General features: G+C 34.9%; 1 protein-coding gene across 1 annotated transcript in view; it reads left to right on the top strand.

Moving 5' to 3' along the window:
- SPATA17 (spermatogenesis associated 17) overlaps window positions 1–25,159 on the top strand; it is a 172,162-nt gene that overhangs the window by 15,622 nt on the left and 131,381 nt on the right. The window contains exons 2-4 of the mRNA XM_060088662.1: window positions 9,361–9,450; window positions 11,219–11,300; window positions 24,010–24,060. Of these exons, the coding sequence (XP_059944645.1) occupies window positions 9,361–9,450; window positions 11,219–11,300; window positions 24,010–24,060 (223 nt within the window). The remainder of the gene's footprint in view (window positions 1–9,360; window positions 9,451–11,218; window positions 11,301–24,009; window positions 24,061–25,159) is intronic.

Below are 25,159 nucleotides of genomic sequence, written 5' to 3'. Positions count from 1 at the left end.
AGTTCAAACTAATACACTAGTTGAAAAGAAGTAGTAGGCATATCTGTATACCCTATATTTTTTCTCCCTCCTTTGCAAAGATAGTCAGTTGTTGATTGCTCCTGGTGAAGGACAGAAGAATGTTTTCAATGATTTAAATAGAGCATAGTTGACCCTTGAACAACATGGGTTTGAACTGGCTGAGTCCACTTATACTCAGATTGTTTTCAACAAATACATTCTGCAGTGCTACACAATCCCCAGTTGGTTGAATCTGTGGATGTGGAACTGCAGATATGGGGGGTTGACTCTAAAATTATACATGGATTTTTGACTGTAAAAATCCCGTAACACCCACATTATTCAAGGGTCAACTGTGTATTTAAAACTGAAAAACAGACCTACTATAGTTATATTAAATGCTAATGATAAAAAGGGTTAAATAACCATGAGAAACCGTTTTATCCCATTATCATGAAATTGACTTTACATCAACCTCTTTCAATAAATGTTTCTTTCCTTGTCTTCTTTACACTCTATCTTCTTTGAATCGCCTGCTCTACTAGACACTGTGTTGCTTTATCTTTTCTATATTTGCCCTAAATGACATTTTATATCCTGCACTAGAATATCTTATTATTGACTAGGATAAAATGTTAAAAGAAAAATGAAAGATTCCTTCTAACCCTGTAACCCCTTGAAACTGGCCTTGTTTTCATGACTTTTTCATGGCATTTGACACTGTTTAATCATGATCTCCCTTTCCTGATGCCTTTCCATTAACTTCTAATGAACTGCAAAATACTTGTCTCTTATACTTGGGTCTTGTTTTTTGTTTTTTTTCCCCCTTATTTAACACCTTTCTCTATAAATTTTTTTGAACCAGAGTCTGTTAAACTTTGGAGATGTGTGGTGCCAGTGCCACAATGATGATATTCAGGGAGTCTAATATCCTTTAATATTATACACAAAATTCTGAGAACCATTAAGAACTTTGCCTTCTGCCTTGGCTTCAGCTATTACTTATCATATCTTCCTTCTTTTCTTCCTTTCTTCCTTCTTCTTTTCTTCCTTTCTTCCATCCTTCCACGAACATTAGTTTAGCTCCTCCTATGTATCAGATACTTTAGTACATGTTGGGATACAGATATGAATAAAAGGCGAGCCTCTCAAGAAGATAAATGTTATAATTAGTATATAGAAGAAACTTCAGGGTACTATAAAGATACATCTCTCTGGAAGTTGCAAAAGTCAGTTCAAGAAGAGGGTGTAGTTTTGTAATAGTTTGAGGGCAAGAGAGCACAGGGCCTGTTCTGTGAACTATAGGAGTAGAATGGCTCTATCATAGGATTGAAGTGGTAAAAGAAAACATGGGAGATTAAGTCTGAGCCAGAGCTGGGAGGACTTTGAAATCTCAAGGGCTTTAGACTTCATTCAGAAGACTTGGGGTGTTTTGTGGGGTTGCCATGAAAGGATTTTAGGAAAAAATGGGCTTGATTAGATTCATGTTTTAGAAAGACCATTCAAACAATAGCTTGAAGGATAGAGTAGAATAAAAGACTAGTGTCTAGGAAACAATGCTTTTGCAAGTAACTAATCTTAAAAATATGAAGACATGAACTAATGCAAAGAATTGGTTTTGCAGTTTTTGATTTGAGCAGTTGGGTGAATAATATTGTCTTTCATGAGAAATGGTTTGCAGAAAAGAGCCGTTCTAAGAGAGAAGAATAGAGGATGGGTGTGTGTGGAGGAGGGATGAGAGGAGTTATTTTAGATATGTTGAATTTGAAGTGCCTGAGGAATATCCCAGCACAGGCGTTTTAGATATACAGATCAGGAGAGTTGCCCATCCTCTGAGAAACTACTCAAAATGCTTCCTTTGACTCCCATCTCTCCCTACTCATTATTTCCTAAAAAACAAACGAAAAAAACTTTTCTACTTCTGAATTTTCCAGATCTTTCCTTCTGACATGGTATTTTACTTTTCTCATACGGTATTTCACTTTTCATGTAATTTTATTTACTGTTGCTATTATTTTTCAGTTCTATTATTGGGTGGGCCAAAAGGTTCTTTCGTTTTTTCCATAAGATGGCTGTAGTAGCGCTTAATTGTCTTTAACTTCATTCGAAACAATTCTGTTAGATTGTATGTGACAGCTGTCATATCAGCGTGCATTTAAAAAAAAGACATCAAAATTGGTTAATTTTTGTGTAGCCATTTTAATATTGAAGGTGGAAGAAAAAAAGCAACATTTTCAGTATATTATGCTTTATTATTTCAAGAAAGGTAAAATGTAACTGAAATGCAAAAAAAGTTTTGTGCAGTATATGGAGAAGGTGCTGTGACTGATCGAATGTGTCAAAAGTGGTTTGCAAAGTTACGTGCTGGAGATTTCTCGCTGGACGATGCTCCACAGGCAGGTAGGACAGTTGAAGTTGATAGTGATCAAATTGAAACAATAATTGAGAACAATCAATGTTAAGTCACACAGGAGATAGCCAACATACTCAAAATATCCAAATCAAGCATTGAAAATCTTTTGCACCAGCTTGGTTATGTGAATCACTTTGATGTTTGGGTTCCACATAAGTTAAGTGAAAAAACCTTCTTGACCATATTTCCACACGTGATTCTTTACTGAAATGTAATGAAAACGTTCCGTTTTTAAAACAATTTGTGACGGGTGATGAAAAGTGGACACAATACCGTGGAATGGAAGAGATCGTGGGGCAAGCAAAATAAACCACCACCAACCACACCAAAGGCTGGTCTTTATCCAAAGATGGGGATGTTGTATATATGGTGGGATTGGAAGGGAGCCCTCTATTATGAGCTCCTTCCAGAAAGCCAAACAATTAATTCCAACAAGTACTGCTCCCAATTAGACCAACTGAAAGCGGCACTCGACGAAAAGCTTCCAGAATGAGTCAATAGAAAACACATAATCTTCCATTAGGATAACATAAGACCACATGTTTCTTTGATGACCAGGCAAAAACTGTTACAGCTTGGCTGGGAAGTTCTGACTCATCCTCCGTATTCACCAGACATTGCACCTTCGGATTTCCATTTATTTCGGTCTTTACAAAATTCTGTTAATGGAAAAAAATTTCGATTCCCTGGAAGACTCTAAAAGGCACCTGGAACAGTTCTTTGCTCAAAAAGATAAAAAGTTTTGGGAAGATGGAATTATGAAGTTGCCTGAAAAATGGCAGAAGGTCGTGGAACAAAAGGGTGAATATGTTGTTCAGTAAAGTTCTTGGTGAAAATGAAAAATGTGTCTTTTATTTTTACTTAAAAAGCTGAAGACACATTTTGGCCCACCCAATAGTTTGCAAGCTTGAGAGCACAGAATATGTCATATATACATCTTTGGCTTAAATGGCATGCTAAAAGTGATGGTAGCATCATGGCAGCATAAGTTGTTCCTTTTTTCTCTCCACTTTGATTTAAAACTAATCAGGCATCCATAACCAGAAAAAAAAAGAAAGAAAGGAAGAAAGAAAGAGAAAGAAAGAAAGAAAGCACCTCTGCACAACATATGAGGACACCTGGGATATCCATCCATTTGTGCACCTGAAAGTGGATGGATTAGATGGCAGAGGAGGCAGCAGAACAAGGGAAGTGGCGTCGGATATGGTGGCAGCAGAAGAGTGATGGCAGAGAAGGCAGAGGCCAGCCTGTCAGTGAGCTGACACAACCTTTCCGGAAGAGGAGGTGGAGGCTGAAGGCGGTGAGTGAGGGTCTGCCCAGCCACACGTGTTGCAACTCGAGGGACCAGTTGCTCTCTCTGAGGACACTCAGTGACTGAGGGAGATGAAGGACAGGGAAGTAGGCAGACCACAAGAACTAAAGGAAGTCATCTTCTGTCTGCCCCAGGAGGCAACAGGATTGCCCATGGACATCTGGGACACCCCCGCCCCTCACCCCCACCCCAATTAAGAGCCTTTCTACTGAGCTGTGGACACACTCAAAGTCCCAAGTAGTAAGTACGGAATGGGAGAAAAATTTTGCAAACCACATATCAGATAGGGGCTTAATATCCAAAATATATAAAGAGCTCAGTCAACTCAATAACAGGAAAGCAAACAGTCCAATTAAAAAATGGGCAGAAGAACTAAATAGTCATTTCTCTAAAGAAGACATTGAGATGGCCAACAGACACATAAAAAGATGCTCAACATGACTAATCATAAGGGAAATACAAACAAAAACCACCGTGTGATATCATCTCCCATCTGTTAAAATGGCTGTCATCAAGAAGACAAGAGACAACAAGTGCTGTCAAGGATGTAGTGAAAAGAGAACCTCTGTATGTCGTTGGTGGGAATGTAAATTGGTCCAACCAGTATGGCAAACAATTTGAAGATTCCTCAAAAAATTAAAAATAGATCTACCATATGATCCAGCTATTCCACTTCTGGGTATGTACCCAAAAGAAATGACTACAGGATTTTGACAAGATATATGCACTCCACATTTATGGCAGCATTATTTATAATAGCCAAGATTTGGAAACAACCCAAATGCCCGTAAATGGATGAATGGGTAAAAAAGATGTGGTACATATGCACAATGGAATATTATTCAGCCGTAAGAAAGGAAGATACCTTCCCATTTGTGACAACATGGATGGACCTTGAGCACATTATGCTAAGTGAGGTAAGTCAGACAGAAAGACAAGTGCTATATTAGATCATTTATATGTGGAATCTAAAAAAATTAAACCCATAAAAAACAGAGTAAATGGTGGTTACCAGAGGAGGGGGGTGGCTAAGAATGATGGTGTTTAAGGGTACAAATGTGTAATGAGTAGTAAATAAGCCATAGAGATCTAATTCATATAATAAATACAGACAATAATATTGTATTTTAATTATGTAATATGATAAATATCACTATATTGTAAATCATATTACAATATGTAAATGTATGTATGTAATAAGCTATATACCTTAAGCTTAACAAAATGTTACATGTCAGATTTATTCAATAATAAATAAATGCCATACGAACACATAGTTTACATATAATAAATATTTTTGAATTAATGAATAAGATATTGACAGACTGGTATTTTTTTCTTCCTGCAATCTACATAGATGCCCACCGTTATGTAATAATGTAGTAATTATCATTATAATTTATTGAAAACATATTATTTACCAGTCTTCCAGTTCCTTTGTGATATGCCAACAAACATACCCATGATACACTGTTATTGAAATTTTACAGAAGAAACTGAATTTTGGATTAAAAAACTTGCTTAAGGTAACCCAACCAGTAAGTGGCACAGTTAGAATTTGACCTAAGGTCTTTCTGCAAAGCAAAAGTGCTGGCCACTATCCTAATATTTTAACTAGGTTAGGCCATAGTTGATGTTATATTAAATGGTCAAACTCCTTAGGGTTTAATGCCTAGATAAGTCTAATATTTCCCTTAAACTTGAAAATGTGTTTCTATTTTTCTAAGGGATTGTGTTAGTTTATTCATTACAAATTTAAAAAAAATAATTACGAAGTATTACACAGCTCTTATAAAATAATTTGCCAAATTCAGAAGTTAATAAAGTAAATTTCTCCTTTCAAATTTTATTCCCTAAAGGCAACCACTTTTAATAACCTTATTTGTACAAAGCAAGACTTTTTCTATGCCTACATTCACGTACTCATGTAGTTAAAATTGTTTTTTATAAATATGGGATCATATTGTATTGTACTGTATCTTCCTTTTTTTCCCACTACAACATGTTTTGTCCATGTGAAGACATTGATCCACTTAATTTTTTGTAAGGACAAAATAGTGTTCCATTTTATGGATGTACTGTAGTCCATCTCTTGCTTATTTAGGTTGTTTCTGTTATTTTAATAGTACAATGATACATCATTAAAAAATTCCTGACTCATCTTGAGTGTCTTTTGGTGCTTTTTTAAAACAACATTTTATAAAAGATCTTTTATTAAAGACACTTCAATGCCATTTGTTAGTTTCTTCAGTATTTTACATGTTTTTCAATGTACATTGTACCAAAATTCCATAAATAAATGTTTGTATTGAATACATAAAGGTAATACTTCCTCTTTCACATTGCCTTGCAGAAGCAGCAAATTCACATATTTTGTGGAAGTAACATCAACCAGTTAACTGTTCAGAACGAAATTCTAAATGTGCTTACCTTTTTTGGAACAATGATGACATTTGACAGTAAAATTTAACATTGGTAACCATTCATCAATCCTTAACTTCAGCTTCTTGACTAAAGGGCCTTGTTTTCTGAAATTTTAAGGACCTTGTTTGTTTCAATGTAATTTTTCCTGAAATACACATCGGCACTCACAAGGTGGTTTGCTATAGATCTCAAAAGTGCAAATATGGGCTTCCCTGGTGGTGCAGTGGTTGAGAGTCCGCCTGCCGATGCAGGGGACACGGGTTTGTGCCCCGGTCCGGGAAGATCCCACATGCCGCGGAGTGGCTGGGCCCCTGAGCCATGGCCGCTGAGCTTGCGGGTCTGGAGCCTGTGCTTCACAACGGGAGAGGCCACAACAGTGAGAGGCCCACATACCGCAAAAAAAAAAAAAAAAAAAAAAAGTGCAAATATACCCAGAACCCAGGTCAAGGGCTTTTAGAAGTATAAATTGCTTGTATTTTCTTTTCTGTAAATTGCCTGTGTTTTGCTGCTTTTCAATTGGGTTGTTTAATTTTTTCAAAGTTTCTTTTCTTTCTCTCAAATATAGTGACAACAGCACAAAGTCTTTGGTTTTCCCGTTTATGGCATTCCTAGTTTATGAAGACATGACAGATCTTAGAAATTTACTGCACGTCTGTCCTGAAATTTGTGTTTTATCATTCCCATTATAGTTTTACTACCATGTGTATGTGTATGCACTTCTAATGAACATTCCTGAAGTTGTGTGACTTTTGACTCTTATAAATGAAAGTTTTCTGTATGTGTTCAAAGACCAAATTGTTTCCTTCTGGCCATATACACGAGTGCCTAATGTACTGCATTCTCACAGTACTCCGTATAGTGAGAAATTTTTGTTTTTTGCTATAGATGTTGATGTTTTTCCACATCTTCATCTTCATTTATTGTTATTAGGAGATCGGTGCTATTTTATGCCACACAATTTCAATATTATATTTGGAAATGGCTTACCTGCATTTTTCCTCTTGCCCCTTTTTCCTTGCTTTTCCTTCCCTTTTACTTCCCTCACTTCTCCTGTTCTTATCCTTCCTCTTCCCCTTCTGGGGAAGTGATGGTTAGGAATGCAGCCTTGAGAGCTAGACTACCTAGAATCAAATCTCCGCTCTGACACCCACCAATGTGTGACCTTGGGCATATAGCTACACTTCCCTCTACCTTAGTGTCTTCTGCTGTCAAATGGGCATATTTACTTCATCGAGATGTGAAAGGATTACTTGTGAGTTAACTCAGTGGTATGTAAATGCTAGGAACAGTGCTAGCACGTAAAGTATTAATTTGTTTAAGATATTATTATTCTTTTCTCTACTTATTTTAACAGGTTCATTCAGAGATCTGCCTGTCTGTTACCCATAATCACCCCAGGACTCAAGTTACTAAGAGCATGGGGGTTCCTGTTGGGTTCTCAACAGCTCTGTCATCCTAAAATGGGGAGAGATGTCCATGCAGTGAAAGGTGTAGTGAGGGAGCTTGCAAATGACATTCTTCACAGAGATTAAATGTGGCAGGTGACATGCTGTCCCCCAGAGGAAGCACCTCTGGGAAGACAAAGGTTGAGTGTTAGGTGTAACATCCATGATCTCTCTGGACCCACTGAGAGAGTCATGTGGGACAAAATAGACAAGATGACTGCCTTTTGCATCTTCAAGTTTAGTGGAAAGACCCTCATTAAACAATTACATATGATTGTATTAAATGTTATGAGAGCTATGAGTGTGTATAATGGAAAGGCCTCATGGAGTCTGGGGATTCAAGGAAGGCTCCATGGAGGAAAGGACTTTAAGCTGTTGTCTTTCCCACGTTCAGTCTAATAATTTGAGCCAAGTTTATACATGTCTCTGCTCTTATTTTGTACCTGAAGGGCAAACATACAGCAATAACGAAACTTTCTTTTCTTCTAATTGTCTAGTGTGTCCTCACACAGTTATTTCCAGCTAATTTTATTGCATCATACAATAATCTTATCAGGGTGCCTTCCATTATCTGGTAAAGTGAGTGACTATTCTCTTGTGTAGTTTTTACAGTTTGTTCTTCACTTCTGCTACCCTTTATGCAACCTTACTGATCTGTGCGATTTCTCACCACTACTCTTTTTCACATCTGGGTCACTGACTTGATGCATAATTTTTGTTCCTCTCTCTGCTTTTGAAGGTCCTTTTCAGTCAGGCTTTCTAGGTAACTCTCTTCCTGCTTATCTAGTAGATAATCTGTCTATTTACTTCTTTAACTATTTGTCACTGACAGTTTAATTGCTAATCCTATTTGCTTTCTCAGCCAACTTCATAATATTGTTTGAAATATTTTTCCCATTCTGTTTTTGTTCTAATTATATAAATTTAATGAAATCTATATATTTAACATACAACAAAAACAAAAAAATAGCCTAAGAAAACACAATTCTTGAGAGAATTTTTTAAAAAGTAAAAAATAAGTGACTAGCAATTCTTTATTCATTCAGCAAACATAAAGTGCTAAGTGCCAGCCAGTCTTCTAGGAGAGAAATTACTCTGTGGTCTACAGTAATTGCCCTAAGCAACATGACTTTATCAGATGGGGAGAGAGAGGGAGAATTGTAATGACTGAAAAAATTAAGATGGAGATCTGTCCTGACTAAACCTTTTCTTCCTATAAGTCAGTAAAATCTAAAGACTGAATTTCTTATCTCTTTATAAGGCCCATGGCCCTGGCCCCTGCCTCCTTTAACTGACATACATGTTCTAAGAACTGTATCTAGAATAGGTAAAATGACGGATGCATTTTACTTAGAGGCAATTCATTTGATATAGTAAGTGAAATATGCAAGGATTTTAATCTTGCATAATATGTGTAGTGGCATTTAAACAGAAAATTCAAATAATTATGTTTTTAAATAATGACAAAATAGCACATTGTTTTTTAAATTTCCTTATAAAAACCACTCGTGAATTAATTAGTTGCAAATAGGTGCTTATAAAAGTAAAAAACGTAAAGCTGTTGAAAGCACATGGCCTCTTAGAGAAAGGTTAATTTTTGAAACATAGTTTATTATTTCTGGAATACTTTCTTTAGTATTTTAATTTTATTTAAAATGACATTTGAATTATAATTTTCAAAGAAATTAAAAATTAAGTTTAACAGGTTGATTTGCTTTAGAATTATATTAGTCACTAATGAAATGCTTTAAATAATTTCTTTTTAGCGTTGTGGATGTACTTCGAAAAAAGGAGAATGATGCAGCAGTTAAAATCCAGAGCTGGTTTCGAGGATGTCAAGTTCGAGCATATATCAGGTATATTGATTTTGTCATGGAACCTCAGATATATCATAAAAATATACTCCTTAGAAAATGTAATTTATTCATGTGGTTCTTATTGCAAATAATTTTTTATTTTACTTGTAATGAAGTTAATAAATTATATGATGTCCTTTAAAGACGTAACTCTTTTTGGTCATATTTTCTCACATATAAAGAAACTAAATGATGTTGACCATATCTCTTTTAAAAATTCTCAATGTCATAAATATACTTGATCAGATTATTTTCTTCAAGTTCCATAGGATGTGACAAATTATTGGACTTGTATTTTTATAGCAGTGAAATTATTGACTGGTAAGAAAGAAAAACAAAACAAAAAGAAGCTATGCCAATCCTCTCCAATGTGTTGATAAATAAAGGCAAATGACACCAAAATGATGTCACTCTGATTACAGAGACTGCAGTTGATCCCTATCTTAACTGTTTCCACTTTTCAGTGCTCAAATTTCCCTCAGTTTCTCATCAATTCTGAAAAATATTGCCCTGGAAGAATATGACTAATCCATAATTAACTCAGATAGTCAGCTAGGGGTTATACTGTATACTTCCTTATATTTACTAGTAGGAGCCAGACATGCAAATAAAAGCATGAAGATGACAGTTCTCTTTTGGCTACTATACCAAATAGGAACATGGGAGCAGAGAGTATTTTTTAATTCATCAGACTAAAATGACTTTAGCTAAGATAGACTGAGTAATATAAGTATGAAAAAGGGAAGTGTTTCTTGACCTCACAAATTATTTCAAAGTACTTATAGCGATTCATATCAATAGTGCCTGGCTTATTTCTTAACATGTCGCTATGACCTGTTTTACATAGTCTTCTAAAAAATATATTTCACTATTTCATTGCATTCTTCTTTCTTTTTAATTTTCTTTTGACTTATTTATTTTTATTGAAGTAATTTACAATATTAGTTTCATATTAATTTAATAGCGATTCAAAAGTTTTATAGATTATATTCCATTTATAGTTACAAAACATTGGCTATATTCCCTATGCTGTACAATATATCCTTGTAACTTATTTATTTTTTACAGAGTAGTATCTCTTAATACCCTATCCCTATCTATTCCCTCCCTCTTCCGTCACTCCACTGATAACTACTAGTTCATTCTTTATATCTGCGCGTCTGTTTCTTTTTTGTTATATTCACTAGTTTGTTTTATCTTTTTAGATTCCACATATAAGTGATAACATATAGTATTTGGCTTTCTTTCTCTGTCTGACTAATTTCCCTAGGCATAATACCCCATGTTGTTGAAAATGGCAAAATTTCATTCTTTTTTGTAGCTGAGCAGTATTCCATTGTGTGTGTGTGTGTATACATACATATATACATATATATGTGTGTGTGTATGTATATATATGTATATATAAAAATATCTTCTTTATCCATTCATCTGTTGATGGACATATAGGCTGTTTCCATATCTTGGTAATTATAAATAATGCTGCTATTGAATATTGGGGTACATGTATCTTTTCAAATTAATGTTTTTATTTTCTTTGAATATATATACTCAGGAATGGATTGCTGGATCATATAGTAGTTTTTAGTTTTTTTAGTTAGGTCATATTTTTAGGTTTTTTTGGAACCTTCATACTGTCTTTAAAAGTACATGTAAACTCGGCTTTGAATTTGATTTCTTGAATTGTGAAAAGGAATATTCTAAGCAAAAATTGAAGATATATCATTGTTTCAATGAAAGTATACTAATAAGCATATTTTTCACCCAGGTACTTACACAGAGCAGCAACAATTATTCAGAAACAATGGAGAGGTTACTTAGGCAGACAACATTATCAACTAATTGTGAAGGTAAATATAAAATTAATATATGTTAGCACTTGAATTATTCAATTTGTTGTAACTAATTCACTTTAGTCACATTTACATGTAGTTTTGAAGTTATTGATAATATTTATATGAGAACAAAATTGGGTTTAATTTTTAGAATGAGAATTCTTCTCAGAAGCCTTTGCTGATTTTTCCATGGAGAATTGATGACTCATTTCTTTATACCCAAACTATACTAGATATTTTATTTTTGTTAAAGTACTGTTCACAGCATATGCATTTGTATGTATTATTTGTTGAAGAGTCTCTGTTTTCTAGACGGTGAGCTCTTTCAGAGTAAGAACTGTAGCTTGTTCATCTTTGGTCCACCAACATTTAGACCAATCCCTAGCCCATTGCACTGTCAATAAACATTGGTTGAAGTGCCCCAAATTAATTCTAAAAAATAAAAATGTAAGATAATTTCTCTCTGTGCTACTTATCATTTCCTATAACTGACTCTTGGGATTTTTGAAGATTGCCTTAATAAATATAACATAACACAATCATCTATATCCACTGATAGACTTGCAGAAGTATGAGATAACATGCCAACTTCAGTTTAATGATTTCAGAAATTAAGAAAAAAATAATTTTTTGATACAAAATGAGGAGGTTTATAATCATTTGCCTACTTCACAAGTTTTCTGATTTGTTACTATTTTCTACTATAAAAGTTTAAATTTGTTCTTAATTTATTCTTTATTAGAGGCATCTAAGTGAAATTAAAAGATATAGAGAGGGAAAAGAAAAAAAAAATAAGTAGACAACTAAATGATAAGAGTTCACCGTTGGCAAGAAAAGTTTAAAACATGTTAATAAAATACAGGGACTGCTTGGAGGAAGAGCCTAATACTTTAGATTTAATGAAATAAATAAAATATTTTTTTTAAAATCCTGGCACAAACTGTTTACAAGTATTGGATCTCTCTTACAGTTAGGTTTAAAATCACTGTGATGCTCTTATAAAGCAGATCTGATGTCCCTACAGGGGAACCCATTTTAGTGATAACTTCTCTAAATAAAATGATTCTCTCAAGTTAAGCTCCTATTTTAATACTGTACATTCCCACTTAATTAATATGTCACTTAAGATTTTAAAAATCCACCAAAACCAAAGAAAAGTTTATTCTTTTAATTTAATTTTTAAAGTTTATTCTTTTAATTTAACTGGCTTTTAATTTAACTGGCCCACTTAAATGTCTGCAACAAACTTAAAGTATCTTTCATTAATTTTGTTAATTGTTAGCATGGGTTTTCTTGTCTAGAACACTAATCTCTTGCATCATTGACATTTCAGACTACTTAAAAAGTAATTTTTAAGTTTTGAAATAATTTCAGATTTACAGAAAAGTTGCAAAAATAGTACAAAGAATTCCCTTATATTCTTTATGCAGATTTCTTCACTAAAGTGAACAAATTTACTTTATCATTTTCTTTTACCCCTCTATACATATTTTTGGTCTTTTTTCTATGGTTATTTTGAATTATTTGAGACAAAGTTGCAGAAGTGGTGCCCCTTTCCTCTCAATTCATCAGTGGATATTTTCTATATAACCATATTAAAATGATCAGAATCAGGAAACTGACATCTGTACAGTACTATTATCTAATCTTTAGACTCTATTCACATTTCACTGATTTTCCCAATAATGTCATTTATAGCAAAAACATCTTTTCTAGGGTAAAAACCAGGATTTCACGTTGTACCTAGCTGTTGTTTTTCTTTAGTCACCTTTAATATGTTTGATCTGTCTTTGCTTTTCATGACCTTGATATTTTTGAAGAATATAGACTATTTTTCAGATTATTCCTCAGTTTTGGTTTGGTTATATTTCTTCATTGTTAGATTGAGGTTATGCCTTTTTTCTAGAAATACATCTCAATACATCATGTTAGGAACCATATAATGTCAGTTTGTTGCATGGCAGTTAATGCTAAATTTGATAATTTAACACACACTGTAGACTTGCTATTTTTATCTTGCGAGGCAATGTTTTAAGACTGGGTATACATCTTCTTCCTCATCAAAAACTTTTACCCTAGGTTTAGCATTTAATGATGGATCTTACCAGAATCAATTATTATCATATTTGTCAAATAGTGAATTTCTAATTTTGTCATTTCTTCTATGTTTATACTTGTTAGCATTTTAACATAAGAAAGAACCTTTTTTCCTCTTTCTTCCTTCCTTTCTTTCCTCCTTCCTTTCTCTTTCTTTCTTTCTTTCTTTCTTTCTTTCTTTCTTTCTTTCATCAGTTTTAACTCATGAATTCCTATTTTATTTAATGGGTTATAATAAATTATCACTAATTGATTTGGTGCTAAAATTTTCCTAGATTTGGCCAGTAGGAGCTCCTTCAAGTCAGTTTTTAATAGAATCAGATTACTTAAACAGGATGATCAAAAATTAAGTTGTTTTCTATGGAGTAATGAGCATTTTTAGCCCTATTGTTTATTATTATTCATTAGTGGTTGGAGAGCTATATCTTTGTGTAGACAAGACAGGAGAGTATACTGATGTATATGTCATTCCATGAACATTATGACTTAACTTTCATTGCTGCTATTTCTGCTCACAAGCCACCATTCAGATGGTTATGAATTGACACCTCCTTTTAATCAAACGTATAAAAGTGTATACATTTCAGTGACTATTGTCAAAATATTCAGCTTTGGAATCTATATTTGTTCTAATGGTGTTGGAGTTGCTGAAAAAATATCTTTAAAAGTTCAAGTAGTGAGCCACCCAAGAAAATTGTTACTTTAGTGTCTCAACTAGGTTTGATCAAAAAGAGTATTGCTCAGCATCATCGCCAAGTTATTCTCCAGATTTGCATCTAATTATCTTTGGGCTCTTGAAAAAAATTAAAAATGGAGATTTTCCTCAGTTAGATTGGTTCTTGATGGTTTTTAAATCTATTAATCTGTAATGTATTTCAGAACAGGTCCGTTTTATTTATTTATCTGTTTTTGCCATTGAATGCCCATAAGGATTCAATAAATAACATAATCTGATCTCAGTACATAATTATTGAATGAGATTAAAATAGCTGACATTTACTGGTTGACTAGTGAAAGTGAAATATTGTACTAAGCATTTTGTATGCTTAATGTATATACCAACTAAAGTCTTATAACAGTCCTGTGAATACTATCACCATTTAATAGATGAGGAATTTTAGGCTCAGAGATAGCTACTTCCCCAAGGATACACTGTTAGTGATAAGTGGAGAAAAGTTCAAACCCACTTTGGTTTGATTCCAAAACCCTTATATATAGGTTTGATAGGCAGTTCAATCTCAGTCTTTATTGGAGAATTCCCTTCTCTGGTTTATACAGAAATCCTGTGAGACTTAAGTAGTGCCAACATAACAGAGATTCTTACTTTGTCGGCTCTTCATTCATAAGATGTCTATTGTCCGAGCTCCTGTGTGTGTTTGATCCTTCAGGATTCATCCTTGGAGGACTCCATGGCTACTGGGCCACATAAAGGGAAAGGGAATTTTTTCCAAAGCTGATATCTTCCCTAGTGCTTAGAATCCTGTCTCTTCCACAGCTGCCACCAAGTTTATCCCTAGAGTTTTAGCCACCTCCCAGGAGCAATAAGAATGCCTCGTGTCGTATTTTCTTATTACAAAAGCTAACGCCCCGCTCTTTCCCAGGCATGTGGAATATTTACTCTGTTTTTTCTCTTTTTCTGCTCATACCTCTCCTCTTATCATCCCGGCACACCCTCAGTGTAATTTCTCAGAGCTCAGATTTTAGGGCTGAGAACACATAGTCCTATAGTAATTGTTTAAACCACTTTCCAAATTTATTCTGCATAAATTTTTGTTTTTGCCTAACAGCTATATATGAATACAATAATAATAATAATGCCATATAGTATATATTAGGCTACACAATGAATGGTATAGTTAGCAATTTTAAAACTTTAGTAACAGTTGCTGTTACTAAAATTTAGCAAAATTTTTAGCCCTGTATGTAAAATAAGTACAAACAGTGCAGCTATTTGGGAAGCTGAAGAAACAGAACTGCTTGGTCTCTTTCCCTGTGGCCTCTGTTGTCATCTGAGCCACCAGAGCATAATCTGAAAGCCACTGATTTTAATTTGCTTGTCTGGGGAAGGATCACAAAAAACTGATGTTATTAACTGCCTGGGGGGAAGAGAACTTGAGGAATAAGCATAGGAAGTAGACTTTTTACTGTAAACTCTGTGGTTGTTTTTGAATTTTAAACGCTGTGAATATATTATCTGTTAAATAAATTAATTAAAAAGGAAAGTCAATTTAAAAGGTACTCCCCCCACCAAACACACACAGGCAAGTAATAAGCGCTCAGTTGAGAAGTTAATGTTATCTCCAAAAGTCTAAGAGGTGAGACTTGCACTGAACCTCGGGGCATTAGTAGATTGTAGCCTGGGGAGAGGGAAGGCCATTTTGGTTAGAAACAGTGTGAATGAAGGTCTGAAACTGGGAATGAGCATGGTGTAACAGGAAATGGTGAGGATGTTGATCTAGATGGCTCAGAGTATTTAAGGAAGGAGCTGAATGTGACTTTAATAAAATAACTTCCTACATTTTTAAAGGACTTTCTTGTTTAAACACATGTTTTACATTCATTGTTTCATATTTTCCAGTAACAGTCTGTCAAGTAGAACATGCAGGTGTTTTATCTTCATTTTATAGGTGGAGACATGGAGGCTCAGGGTGATTAGATGATGGGCCTAAGGTTCTCAGTTCCTGATCCCTGCAGATCCATATGCTAAGTACCTACTAAAAGTCTTCTCTGGAGGTCCCTCAGATACCCCCAACCTGCTCCTCCTTCTGTATTCCATTATTCAGGTAAATGGTACAACCATTTAGCTGGAAATCCACAGTCATCCTTGACTCCCCACCACCTTCTTTTCCCCACCCTCTCTCTCTTATCAGTCATCAAATACTTTGCATTGTCCCTCAGAAAATCTCTTGACTCCAACCTAAACTTGATCATTTCACTCCCAGGCCCACCGTCCTCACTGTAGGATACAGCACAAAATTCATACTCTTCAACATGACATGTCACGTTTTCATAGTCTCAGGATTGCTTATCTAACCTCACTTCTTGCTAAACCTGTATAAACATACTCTGGACACGTTAAACCACTTTCCATGATATATCAAGATACGCTATGCCCTACAGGGTTTTGCAGATGCTGTTTACTCTGCCTGGAATGCCATTCTTCACTCTGACCTGCCTCCCATTGGTCTGAATCTCTATTCATCCTTCAAGACTTTACTTCCGGATTAACCTTCCGGATCTCCTGAGGCTGAGTATAGAATGGTAGGAGACTGCAGATATTAGCTGTGCCTTCCTCATGCTTTACTCCTGTAGGTGTTTGTTTCACTGCGACCCATTTGTTTATTTACATCTCTTATTTGACTGGGAGCTCCTGAGATGCAATGACTATTCTATTTATTATATCTTAAATGATCACAGTAAATGTCATATAGAAAGCCTGTAGAATTTTTGCTAACTGGATAAATTAATAACTCACCGGGATATAAGTTGGAAGACTTTGCTATGGTCAGCCTAGCTGGTAGATTGGTATCCATGTGTGCCAAAAACTCTTCCCTACCCGCCTCCTCATAAAAGAATGATTCCTCCCCATCTCATTGATTTTGGGCTAAGCCATGTGTTGTGGGCCATAGCCACAGGGAAACTTAGCCCACGTGTAATGTGAATAAGAAATAAACTTTTTGTTTTATAAGCTAGTAAGATAGCTGCATTTTTATCTCAGCAAAGCTGATTAATGGTTGTGATGACAACAAAAGCATGGATGTTGATAAGAAAACATTCTGAATGGGACACACAGTGAAGCTTTTACAAAAAGATGTTGTGAGATTTTGAGTTTGTGATGATGTTAGGACACCTCCATGTGGTGGTGTCTTGTACAGCGATTTTGCTATCTCTCCGAAGAGTGTCTGGCACATTATAATTAGCACTGAACAAAAGCTTATTAAAGAGGACTTTTAGATGAAGAGTCAGAGCTGGAGATAAAGGTTTTAGAACCATCATTATAAGATGGCAGGATTTTCTACCTGATGGAAAAGTATCTGAACAGTAGAGCAGAGGGCCAAGGATTGAGGCTTGTGGAATGCATTAGTAGTAGGATTTAGTCAGAGGAAGGGAGTTATAGGTAAATAAACAGAAAAACAGAGGCACAATATCACAGGAAGCACAGGAGAAAACTGTTAGAAAACTTGGAGTTATCAACAGTCTCACGTGTGGCAAAGGTCAAACAAAGGGAACTGTGGAAAGTCAGAAGTCCTAGGATCTCTTTAGATAAGTTCTATATTTTTAGACAGCCTCCCTCAAAATTCTACTATACCAGAATATTTCTATCCAGCTTTTAAATAATTCTCACAGCAACACCAGTCAACTTATCCAGTCCTATAGTGTTATGCGTTCTCCACCATGGTGCCCTCACTAACCCACGATAACAGAGCCATTCCAGTTTTCTTTTCTGACTTGATTCTTTTTTGCTTCCTGGATGACTATTGTTTTTCTTTATTTTAATTTTCAACGTCCATTCAGGTCTTCCTGCTGACTTTCATGCTGCCGTATCTGGCAACATAACCCAAATTTGTCCATTGTAGGGACCGAGGACTGTTGATTCGCAACCTCAAAAACCTTTCCCTGTTAGTGAGTATGTGCTCTGATTCTTCTTTTTTATAACAGTGGATTTCTAGTCACCTGGTGTGTGTGTTCAGTGCACGTGCATCCCAGACCTGCTGAGTTCCTGCTATGATTTTACTGCAACCTGCGCTTCCCATTAGATACTCAAATGGTCCTACTGTTTTGGTCCCCTTCATGTTTTCAACTGTATAATGTTCTATATAGCTTGTCCTTACCACTTTTTGCTTTATTTCATAAATGGTGAAGTGAAAATAGTTATTTCTGTAGGCGATAGTACCAGAAAAATGTTCAAATATTTCATCTCCCTCTTTCGGAAAACTAACACTTTGAGGGTTACCTGAGTGAATTCATCAATATAACCTAATAGGACAGCTGTATGCATCTTGTTATCCTTTTCAATTTCCCCATTATATAGTTTATATGATGTTTAATATCAAGTACACTATTTTTAGTCACCACACTCTGAGAGCGGCTACCCTGATATATGTGATTAATTCTGTATGCATTATTGTGAAAAAATATATATAACTGTAGTTCTAAACAGCTCAATGTTATGTTTTTAAATTGAGATCATTTGGTGAATAACATATATATGGCACCACATTAACAGAACTTGGTTAAAACATTTTGTTAAAGTATATTAATAGCCTCTGGTAGAACTGATTAATTTATAAAGATAAATTTCATTAAAAATAGATTATTCTTCAAATTATAAAAATAATTTATTGCTGAAAAGGCTCACAGTACTTATATACTGCTTATCATTTTACTGCTCTTCTCACAAAGTTTTCATGTTTGATTAGTATTTGAAAGAGTAACAATGGAAAGAAATTCTATTAACTTTAAATGGAACAAAGGATATCATCTGCTATCAAATTCCATTTTGCATTGTCATGATAAACACCAACAGGTTTGTTTTTGAATGGATAGTAAAAATACATAAAATATCAGTCATTATTTTTAAAACTTATGAGATTGACATGGTTGCTTGTACGGACATTTTTATTTCTCTTCATTAGATAAATGAATGTTCCTTCTATAGCCCAACTCTTCTTATAAATCTCTTTATAAGGCTTCCAAATCAGTTATATGTTAATGGGGCAACATTTATCACTCTTTAGTGTTAGAGCAGAAAACTGAAACATAATCTATTTTTCCCCCTCAGGATCTGGCATTTTAAATAAATACCAAAGGCTGGATAACTTAAGACTCTGACTTTTCTAATATAAATTTAAAACTTTACTAACATATTTTCATTATAATAATATGATTTAGATTTAGTTTACTTGCTTTTAAAGATTACATTAATAATAACGGTGAAAAATAATATAATTGGCTTTTAATTTTTTGTGTGTGTGGAAGACGGAAAGTTATTTTAACAATCAGATGTTGATAACGACCAGATTGGTATCAGTTGCCAGTGAACAAGGCAAAGCATATGCACAAAATACTCATGATTATTTGATAATAAATCATTTTAATGATCATACTCAAAATTATGAAATGAGGATGGCACTGATGTGGAAAATAACAAAGGCACAGGCTCCCCAGATCTGTTATCCATATGTGCCTGGCTTCTAGAGTTTCCAAAGTCATCACTTTAATGCAAATATTTCCTCTGTATTGCCCAGTCTAGCAAATAAAGCCAGTTGATCTGGTCAAGTTCATATAGATGTATTACTCAAATTTATTATAAATATGTATTACTTTAAATGTTCTGTTTTTGAAAATGATTGACCATTTGAAACTCAGGTTTTCTTGGTTTCCAACCTAAATGCTCAACAATAATGGAAAGGTTAGTTAATTTATGATATGTTCATTAGCAAACTATCAATGTAGCCATTGTATATAAACATGTGAAGAAGGAACTTGAAACTGAGAAGGACATACCTGTACTAGATCTGTCTACTAGGTGGAAAAGTCTTTAATAGAAATTAAGCCATCAGGGATTTAAGGAGAAGAATTAGCAATCTGAGTTTAAGACTTAAGAGGAGAAACTAGTTCACAGGGTCTGGAACATGGCTATGGGAAGTGGATGTCATTGTGACTGGGAAAGGCAGGCAATAGTGAGAGCAGGTAATTGAGTGTGTTGTACATGTGAATTTGAAAAGCCTTAAGATATGGCAGGAGTTGTGGTGAAGAATAAGACCTTTAGCTTGGTGTCAAAACGTTTAGAGCATGTTACTGGAGTAGGTCAGGGGAGGCGAGGAGGGGAAAGGAGGAGAGTGTACCTAGAGACCTGAGGACGGGTGACAACACCAAAAAGGGAGAGAGAGTGTTAAATGTGAAAAGCTTGAGAGTAAATAGTGAGGTTTTTTTGTTCTTTGGGTTTTTGTCGTGGTAGTTTTTGTTGCTTCTAAAGGAGTACTTCCTACTGGTTTGAAATGGTTTGAAAGTATCCACTGGAGCCGAGAGAATGCCAGCAGCTTCTTCCAGTTGCTGGTGCTTAGTGTTTAGTGTCTCCTGCTGTTCTCACAACATTTATAGGAAAAAGGTGGTTTCTCCTATAAATGTTTGTGAGAACAGCAGGAGACAGAGGATTTGGACAGCTAGAAAAGGATGATAAGACGTTTTAGGCAAAGGGAGTAGTAGGAACACGGACGTGAAGAAGAAAAGATAATAATTTGATCAGATTGAGGTTTAAAGGAGCGGCGTGGTGGGAGATGATCGGAGAACAAAATTGGGACCTGGTGCGGTGAGCTTTGAATATCACTTGACCTCTAAGAGAGTGGCTCTAACCTATCCCCACCCCTGTCCCTGCACTGTAATTCACCTGGTAGAAAAAACGGAAACTCATACACGAGACATGCTCCCATCAATATCACGGTTCAATCCCATTGAATACCAGCCCTGTCCAAAAGGTCCACATGGATACTGACCCCTCAGAAAACCGATTTTAAAAGAAATACAACTTCCAGAAAAAATTTCAGAAGCCTTCTGAAAATTGAGCTAGGTGACATGACAAGGGCCATATGGCGAACAAGTGGTTTATTTAGTGTTCAAATGCAGTTTTTCATCCCAGGAATTCTTCCTACTCTATTTGTTGTAAATGCAACATATCAATTCTGTTTATCTTTCTCTCCCTCTTTTCTTTCTCCCCCTCCCTCTCTTTTCCCCTTCCTTCATTTAGTCAATAAATAGTTGGGAAACATCTATAATTGAACATCATGTTTTCATTACATTGAAACTATCATCTTTTATGCTTGATTTTCACCCCAGATCTTTAGTCTTCCTCTTTAAAATAGACTTATGATACCTTAATGATAAAATAAGAAATAATATATAGTAAGGAAAATTTGGGGATTTTTCTCTGCTGATGAATTACTATAGTCTGTCATTCTTGGGTATGTTATCAGTATTTAGTAGCTGTGAAATATTTGCTTATCCAACTCCATGGAATGGAAAAAAAAAACTTTTAGGACAGAATCCTGGAAAATAATATTAAGAACAAGGGTTTTTGTATGAATTATAATTTAACTACTCATGTAACCAAAACAACAAATATTAGTATAACAAATAATCATCACTGCTCAGAATAGAAATATAGAGACTTAGTATTTTACAAAATTTCAAAGTGTCTAATGTGTTTCATAGATAGCTTATGGAAATGCATGATTCACATTCACAAATGATTTTTTAGCGTTTTTTAAAATTGTGGTAAAATATATATAGCATAAAATTGATCATTTTGACTATTTTTAACTGTACTGTTCAGTGACATTAAGTACATTCACATTGTTATGCAAGTATCACCATTAACAATCTCCAAAACTTTTCCATCATCTTAAAGGGAAACTCTGTACCCACTAAACACTAGCTCCTCCTTTTCCCCCAGTGCCTTGTAACTACTATTCTACTTTTTTTTTTTTTTTTCCTTTTTTTGCGTTATGTGGGCCTATCACTGTTGTGGCCTCTCCCGTTGCGGAGCACAGGCTCCGGACGCGCAGGCCCAGCGGCCATGGCTCACGGGCCCAGCCGCTCCGCGGCATATGGGATCCTCCCAGACCGGGGCACGAACCCGTATCCCCTGCATCGGCAGGCGGACTCTCAACCACTGCGCCACCAGGGAGGCCCTATTCTACTTTTTGTCTCTGTGAATTCGACTAATCCAGGTACCTCATATAAGTGGACCATACAATGTTTTCTCAGACGTTTTTGTGGTACTTTCAGATCTGGGCTATAGAATTGAGTCAATGTAACATCCGTCTGTGCTTCACATGAGAATGATAACCTGGAATCAAAGTGCTTTCCCACCTTTTAACTATAAAATTCAAAATTCTTAGGCTCAAACCTATATCTCTTCTTTGTTCAGAATAAAATTTAACCTCTTATACCTTTTGGAATTTTACTTATAATTAAATCACATACTTTTAGCCGCAAAATGTATAACAGTGATAATCCCTTTCCTAATGACCATCAGCTATGTCCCAAGCACCTTAAATACCTTATCTCATTTTATTCTTCACAAGAACTCCATGGAGTATGTGATATCCCATTTTGTAAGGCTAGAAATCAAGACTGGGAGACTTCAAGTAACTTGTTCAAGCCGCACAGCTGGTAAGAGCAACGTCAGGACCTGAACTCAGGTCTGTGGCTTGAAAGCTCGCTAATGCTCACTGCTGCTGACTGACCAGCAATATGAAAAAAGATAAGAAACAGTATCTTTTTCTGAACCCAACTTTCTCAAATATATAATTTACAATATGTTTCTTCTGTGTAAAAATATTTAATGGTTATATTTGCCTTGAAGAAATACTCTAAGTAAATATTTTAAGTTGACCTCAAACACCAAGAATTATGCCTTGCTTGCCATAACGAAGAAAGAGAATTTAAAATGAAGTGACATCATTGTGTTCATTTGTAAATAACATATTGCAGCCAACTGTTTACTAACTGCTCAGACTGTTGATAACTAATCCAGCCCTGCTGCTCTCCACAGCCAATTTGCTTTGGATCAGATCAGGCAATTCAAACAATACTAATTACAGTGAAACCCTTTTATATGAATTCCTGTTTGTTGCAGGGAAGAAAACCCCTATATAAAAGGCTAAGGCACGTATCTCTGATTTTTGCTGAAACATAACACCTATTACCTAAGTTCAAGTTTATATTAGTCTGATGAGTTTTGACTGAATAAAATGGATAAAGTTGTATTTTGTGTGGGAAAAATATGTATTTCAATGTTTATTGTACTGTCATGAATTATGTTAATTGTATCTTTTTAATTGAAAGAGCAGATGTGGAAGTTTTATTTAAAGCAATATTTTCATTGAAATAAGCTATGTTGCTAAATGATTATTTACTGTCACAGAGATTCGTGCATTAAAAGACAAATGTGTGTCTACTAGAAAGAAACCAAGTCTGTAGGAAGTCTTCATTATGTCAGGGGATTTGCTGTAACATGATATCATTGTATTTATGATTTTTATGGTGTTAAAATGAATATTAAATGAAACAAAATTCCCAAGGATTACTCAGGAGGCAGCTAAGTACATAACATTTTGTACAGATGGTTGGAAGGCACAATTTTGCTCCATCACTGCATCCATATCCTTGAACGATTTCGACTGAGGACAGCATTTCTTTGAATTTTTCATTAAACCAGACGTCTTGAAATATGAATTCCTTTTATGTTTCTGTGAGTTTTGGCTAAAAGAACCCCAGTGAATAAATCATACAATACTACGTGTCACCAGCACTTGTGAATATTTCTGCTTTGTTATTCTATTCTCAGTAGAGCACCATTGATTATCAAACTCAGCGGAGAGCATTTTATGGTCATATATCTCCATTAGCTCCTAGTTTGACTACCATAGATTTTTCTGGTTAAGCCTGCATTATGCATTAGGAAGCCTATCTCTTCAATACAAAGTTTGATTTCATTTTTCTAAGCATAGAACTCTTATGTATTATGTATAAAGATTCTTATCTTTTATATGTAAAAATAGGCTGCACTGTCTTTGTGTAAAACTAAAATATATGCCATCTTTTTTTTTTTCTCGATTCACAGTTAGCATATTACACTATGAAGATGAATCTCTACAATGCAATGGCTGTCAGGGTAAATATTTCTTCACTTGTTAAACAAATGAAAAGTCAATTGTGCCCTGAATTCGCTTTTAATAAAATGAGCAAACCAGAATAATGCAAATTTGATTGATATGCTAATGGTAAAGAGAGAAGAGAGTACCTAGTTAAAAAGTTAGTTGTACTAAATAGTCTTGACAGTGTTAAAAATTAGAGTAAAATGTAAGACATGTAATTATCAATGCTTATGTTTTAGAATGTTAAATATCTCTGAGCCATGACTAGAGAAAGACTGTAAATATTAATGAAGCAATGTATTAGTTTCCATATGTCACATAAAATATTGTGATAAATAGATGAGCATGGTTCTGGAATATAAGATTCCTGCCCAATACAAATCAATTAGAAATTATTCATATGATTTCACAGTAATAAAGTCAGTTTTCAGCTTAGAAATTTTATTTCTATCATTTCTGTGTTCACTTTTATGTGTTATTTGCCTAATAGGAAGCTGAATTTAGTGATTATGAGGCTTCCTTGGTTTCTGCTGAGATTTGGGGAAGAGCCACGACAAAAGTATAATTTCTTTTGTATCAGACAATATGATTTTAGCTTAATTGTGAAGCTATTATAAATGGGAAAATTACTTAAGTGAATTTCATTAACGTCCTTAAAACCTATGTTTTAATGTTACCCTATTATATTCTCTCTCATTAATCTATTAATTCTTGCTTCTGCTAATAACGGATTTTATTTTGGGTGAAGAAAGGTAGTAAAATACCTTCTGAAAGTCCTGTGTTGAACTAAGGCAAGTTGAATTAACATTATTTTGCTGACTTACACTGCTTTGGGAAGGGACTTTCCTATGCAGATGTGAGTGTGTTGGAGCCCAGCCCAGGGCAGATCTCTAGTATCTGTCCACCTCTCGGTGGTTCTCTAGTGTAAGGGAAAAAAAGAGGAGGAAGAAGTAGATCTTTTTTGCTTCTTTTCCAGAGGCAGATACTCCAGATGCACTGGTCTATATTTACCTTTCTTAGAAATCCAGTAATATAAGAAAATAATGTGGCTTTCCTCTTTTAACGGGAATGCTTGAGTCTGGGAATTTAGGAGATTCTGATTCTCTGTACAGCTCT

Source organism: Mesoplodon densirostris, chromosome 2 (assembly GCF_025265405.1).
Source record: "Mesoplodon densirostris isolate mMesDen1 chromosome 2, mMesDen1 primary haplotype, whole genome shotgun sequence".
Taxonomy (NCBI): Eukaryota; Metazoa; Chordata; class Mammalia; order Artiodactyla; family Ziphiidae; genus Mesoplodon; species Mesoplodon densirostris.
The sequence above is the reverse complement of the archived record's forward strand: the minus strand, read 5'-3'. Positions and strand labels throughout refer to the sequence as shown.